Genomic DNA, 6,000 nt, shown 5'->3' on the forward strand with positions numbered 1-6,000 from the left:
GTAATGGTAATAGCGGCAATATTATTAGTAGCAGCAGTAATAGCAGTAGTATTAGTCCAACTTTTGCTTTTGAATTCCATTGTCAAAAGCTCTATCATGCCAAAAACTCAAGAATTTCAAATATTTCACTATTTTGTTTTCAAATTTTGCTAGCAAAGATCTTCTGCGTCGTTTATTTCTCATTTAAAAAATTTTGCGTTTCTCACCTTTAAATTGCGATCAGCTTCTCACTTTTCACATCCACAAATCATACTAGTTTATGAATAGTTCTCTTTTGGTATTTGACCAGTCAACAACTAATTGAATTTAAGCCGGATTAACTCTGTACCTGTTTGGAATAAATAACGAGTGAAGTACTTTTGAACTTGTAATTGAAACTTGTTAGATAGATTTATAAACTTGTATATGATTACGGCTTAAGGATTATTTATGAATTGTAGCTGTGAGTTAGTATTCAACACTACTATCATCTGAGTCGTGCATTGAAATATTCGGATTACTTGCAAATCACTGGATTACTTGCCCCACTCAAAGATAAGTTATCATTTATTCTCATTGCATTCATTTAGTCAGTGTGGATCCTTTCATAATTGTGCCTATAATAATAATAATAATTTATTTTTGACCCGCTACAAAAAATCAAAGCGGAGTATCAATAAAAGAAACAAAACAAACACTACACAAAACAGAAAAAACAAGAAACTAAAGCAAACGAGTAAGGCCTCTGTGGGCGGGCAGATACTTATAAGTAGACTGGGGTATTTTGCCAGCAAGCTCTGTGAGCTTCGACCCAATATCCGGGAAACTATAAATACATATGAGGCTCCTATTCCTATACCATGGAGGCAGATACAATAGAAAACGGGAAAAACGGAAATAATAAGAACGAATTGAACTGATATCTTTTTTATGAAAAATAGGGTAAATACCAGAAAGAAACAAAACCGAATGATCTGTAAAAACCGAGTATAATTTAGCAAGAGACTTTCTATTCTATCTACCTCGGTTAGCAAAAATTTTAGAGTAACTTAATTGGATTTTCTTCTTGCAATCAGCAACAGTGAGAGTCCGTAAGGATTTTAGAGTTTTACTAACGTTAATTCCCAGCCACCGAAATGAAGAAACCGACGGGATAGAAAAAGATCCACAGATTAGAGGAGTAGTGATATTGCTATTAAAAGAAAGATATTCACACTTTGAAAGATTAAGAGAAAGTCCAATCGCATGAAGTTTAGATGCTACTGTTGAAACAGACAAAGAGAGCCCTTTTTTAGTCCTACTGATCAAAAGAATATCATCCGCATAGGCAAGATAAGAAATATTTACAGAATTGAGGATGCAAGAATGTGGGATAGAGGAAAGGACAGATGATATACAAAGTTTGAAAATAGAGGGGGAGAGGACAGCACCTTGCCGGACCCCACGTCGTATTGGAATTTTACTATCTGAAACCCTCATATCCGTTTTAACCCGCAAAAAGGAATTTGAATACCAATATCTAAGAAGAAAAATTACCGATATGTTGATACCGTGACTAAAAAGGGAAAAGTCCCTTTTTAGTAGCCTCAGTAAGAACATTAGCCAAAACTCGATGAGCCTGCTGGCAACCTACCCCAGCTGAAAACCCAATCTGATTTTCACCAAAATATGCCGAAGAATTAACTGATGGCAGGAGAAGATACTCAAACATTTTGCTTATATTGCAGGAAACCGTTATAGGCCTGTAAGATGCACACTTAGTCGGAATCTTTCCTCTTTTCAGGATTGAAGTAACTGTTCCACACAAAAAACTTTCAGGCACAACCGAGGTGCATAAGCACATTTGAAACAGAAGTTGTAAATGTTGGACTAGAGCTGGACAATCAACATTTAGGTGTTTGACACTTATACCATCACAATCAATAGAGCTAGACTTAAGCTTCTTTATAGCTTGTGCCACCGAAACTAAATTAACTGGGAGGATCTGGTTCTGGCGGAGTGATATGGGAAGCGCAGAAATAAGGAACCTCATAAAAGTAACATGAACAAAATGGTTTATAGTGTTGAAAATCTGGTCGTAATATTTGCACCAAGCAGCAGGACTAATTGGGCTACTTGTTGACGAAGAGTCATCGATTTTATTTGAATTTACCACATTTTTCCAATCGAAATTACTTGACGGGAATTTGCAAATTTTAGATTTTGCAGACCGTAAATACTTTTTATACTTTAATTTAGTTTTCTGTTTAAGCTGAAATACTACACAGCTACGTGGTCGTTCGCAAGAAACCCAAATACGTAGCCAAAATTTGGCTTTATTTTTCACTGATTTTAGACCCGGATCCCAAGACCATTCAGGCTTCCGCGTATTAAATTTAACACGTTCTTCGGGAACAGCCACCCTCTCAGCTTCCTTCATGCATGATACAATATCAAAATAATATTTATTCAGAGAATTCTTATCATTTACAAATTTAGATCCAACCTGAAGTAGCTGAAAAGGAACTTTTATCCTAGACAAAAAAACTTTAAGGGTAGAAATATAAAGAGCCCAATTAGCCTTATTCCAATTTCGTCTGGTAAACCATCTACGATTCCCACGTCTATTAGAACTATCTTGCGACAGAGAAATACCAAGCACGAAGGAAATTGGTAGGTGGTCTATATCGCTTTCTTTTTCATGTACAGAAACAGTCGAAACAGATAAATTGGGAGAGCAAAGAACATGATCAATATTAGTAAGGCTCCCAGAATGATGGATGTAAGAAAACAGACGATTCTTATCCACTAGCTTGAACTCAGATAAAGAATCGAAAACCATATCAGACCGAGTATTTGAATTCACTAAATCAGCATTAAAATCCCCGGCGACAGCAAATTGATAACCGAGAGATGACGCGGATTCTGTCACTTTTTTCAAAACACTACAGGTCTTGGCAAACTTATTCAGTGATTGAACAGACTTACGATCACACGGAAAGTACACGTTAATAAGTATTAAATCGGCAATTCGCACGGCCAAGAGGTTTTCGTCACTATGGAACAGCACAGGCGTCGTGGATGAAAAGGAGCTACGTCTCAGTATACAGGTGAGGCCTCCGGAAGGTCTACCAAACGTAGATCTTGCAGCACTCACAAAAGTAATATGGTTTGCACTCCGTTTCAACAAGTTGGTATTATCTGAAGATAAAAGATGCTCTTGAAGACAAACGATGTCATAGTTGCTCGAAAGTTCGTCAATGATGTGCTCTTTTTGACGTGTTCTATTTATATTGTACGAAATAACCGAGAATTTTTGTGAGATTCATTTTTTCACAGCGGTTGCAATACGAGACTTGAGCACTGGACATAATAGACTATATGAAGTGTGAGAATCGCCGCAGTTTGCACATTTAGGTCTATTTGTACAGGGCGTATCTTTCGAAAAAATATGATTTTCTGCGCAGCGCGCACATTTTTCCACCTGACTGGTACAATCGTTGATAAAGTGATCAGGAGACCTGCACTTAAAGCAACATCGCGGTACACTTACTAAATCATAAATTCTGAAAATCTCTTAACCTATTTTTACTCCATTCTTCATAGCGTCACGTTTTGCAAACGAATCTGAAAAGTCTAGCTTGATAGTTTGGGACAAACCAATTCAGTTTGCGTCAACGACTCCTGAGTGCATTTTGAATTCGGAAGCATTAAATGACAGTGGGATTCCTTTTATTATTCCAAGGTAACGTTTCTGCAGAATCTTCGTGCCAATACCCGAGACTACAGACTTCACAGACTCATAGAAATCAGAAGCTAGCGATTTTTCAATGTTTACGAACAGTTTATCTCCCACCGGCCGAATACTAGCAACCGAATCATGACCACTTAATTGATCGATAAAGTCTTTGCGGCTTGTCGGATCTCTAATAGATGGTGGCAATTTAGAGACAACAATAGTAGAGTGGTTATCGGCAGGCTTCGAGGCTCCAGGCTGCGGTAATGGCGGGAAATGATTGGAAAACACATCAAACTGACTAGAAATAGTTTTTAGCTGGATACGCAGCTCGTTTACTCCCGAAAAGAGAGCAGAATAAGCTGTAGCTGGTATCAATGGGACTTCACTAGGGTTTAATATACAAAATACCGGGATGTCGAAGTCATCTGTATTGCCCTTCTTGATAAAATCCAGTATATCTCCTAAATGACTTAGTGACGCTTTCAATCCAGTTCGCTTCTGCAATAAAGCATCTGGATACAGCTTGGACCCAAGCCACTCCTTCGCATTCACAATATCATCGACGTCAAAAAATTCTGTACCAAACTTCTTAATCATCTCATCATCAATTCCTTTTTCAACATTTTGCTGAACAAAATTTAACACCGGAGAATAATGCAAATTGTCCTCATCACCTCCGTGCATGTTAACTAATTATAGCGCGCTCACAGTGAAATGCGTGAAATGCACAGTGAAATCACTTGAATGCGGCTCACAGTGATTGCAATCTTGAATGCAAATTAAATCATGAGCGATGGAAATTAAATAATAAGCGAGGGAAGCGTAGTTTCTTGCTACCTGATCCCCGCAGTTTAAGGGAGAATCCACTCCCGGCAGGTACAACGGCCCTTGCGACAAGAAAACTCCCCTCTTCTGCTCACTTATTATCGCGTAATAAGGCGCTTCTACCGTTCCCAAAGTTAACGACTCTCTCTCTTTATTTACTCTTTTTTCTCTCTTTTTCCATCAGAAATATCGATCAATCAAAGTTCTAATTAATTCCTTTTTTATCTTTTTATCCAGCAATGGAATTGGTGTAAACCAGTCAGACAAGTTTTAATTAAAACCAATCTTTTGCCAAATTTTTCAAATTCTACTAGCTTCACTGGGATTAAAATTTAATATCCATAAGGTCACTGAGACAGCTTACTCGTTTGATTTCGTTTATAAATATCCGATTTGAGATAGATGCATTCACCTTGAACTCTAAATTCAGAACTTCTCTGTGGATATACCTTTTTCGTTTAATTGTTTGTGGACTGATGCCGAGTCGTGAGTGAAATTTGCTTATCATGGACAATTGGAATACCAATACGCTTTATTATTGTCCAGTTTTCAATTTTGCTCAGCACAATCTCGATGAAGGGTTGGACCATCAGTCGATTGTGAAATACGCAAGTGATTTTTTCCCGTATGAAGATGTTCTTAGCATTAAGAAACTTTTATATAGCAATTGCTTCCCAGATGAGCCTATGCCTCGCCTTTCAGGACCCAGTGCTAAGAATAGTTCATTGTCTGACATTATCACTACTCTTTCTCGCTGCTCTGCAGAAAATATTGATATTCCAGAGTTCGTGATCAAATCCCCCTCTGAAGTACCTAGCATTCCGGCGTCAGCTTATTCTATCCTTACCGCCAAAGTCAACCAGTGCCTTGATCAGCTAAAATCGCTTGCTCACCTTAATAGTCCAGCAACGTCTATAAATAGTTCTTTGGTCTTAAATAGTAAGGCTACCAATCGCAAACCCTCGTACGCCGTCGTTCTTAAATATCCGCCTCCAGAACCAAGAGACCCCGTTTCTCGCAAGGAAAAGCTTGATTCTTTCGCCGGACATGACGAAATTATGTCGGTAAAGTCCGATCCGGTAAGGAAAAGATGGGTTGTTGTTACGCGGCATAAACTTTCCGCCAATTCTCTTGCCGCATCTACTGTTGCGAGCTATCCAAATATTGGTGCTAAAGTGATTGATCGCAAACCTCTTGGAGTAATTAGGGGACTTCCCGATAGTGTTTCTAGCAGTATACTCATTTCCGCTATTCCTGGTCTTGTTGAGGCCAGCCAGATCAACTCTTCTCATACATTCCGTTTAGAGTTCCTTGATTCCGCTGCACTAAAATCTGCCATCGCTACAGGTATGCGCTTGGGTTAGAGTCTTTTAGAATATCGGAATACAAAGAAACGCCCAGACGGTGTTTTAGATGCCAAAGTACCCATCATTCGTTAGCTCACTGCCCATGTGCCCCGATTGAGATGAAGTGGTCTA

General features: G+C 38.6%; 1 protein-coding gene across 1 annotated transcript; it reads right to left on the reverse strand.

The window, feature by feature from the left end:
* Positions 1-1,534: 1,534 nt before the first annotated feature.
* On the reverse strand, positions 1,535-3,555 carry LOC136025708 (uncharacterized). The gene is made up of 2 exons (XM_065701690.1): positions 3,551-3,555; positions 1,535-3,242 (listed from the first exon to the last, which is right to left on the reverse strand). The coding sequence occupies exons 1-2, from the start codon at positions 3,553-3,555 to the stop codon at positions 1,535-1,537; spliced, it is 1,713 nt and encodes a 570-aa protein (XP_065557762.1).
* Between the last annotated feature and the right edge of the window lie 2,445 nt (positions 3,556-6,000).

This window comes from Artemia franciscana, chromosome 4, assembly GCF_032884065.1.
Source record: "Artemia franciscana chromosome 4, ASM3288406v1, whole genome shotgun sequence".
NCBI lineage: Eukaryota > Metazoa > Arthropoda > Branchiopoda > Anostraca > Artemiidae > Artemia > Artemia franciscana.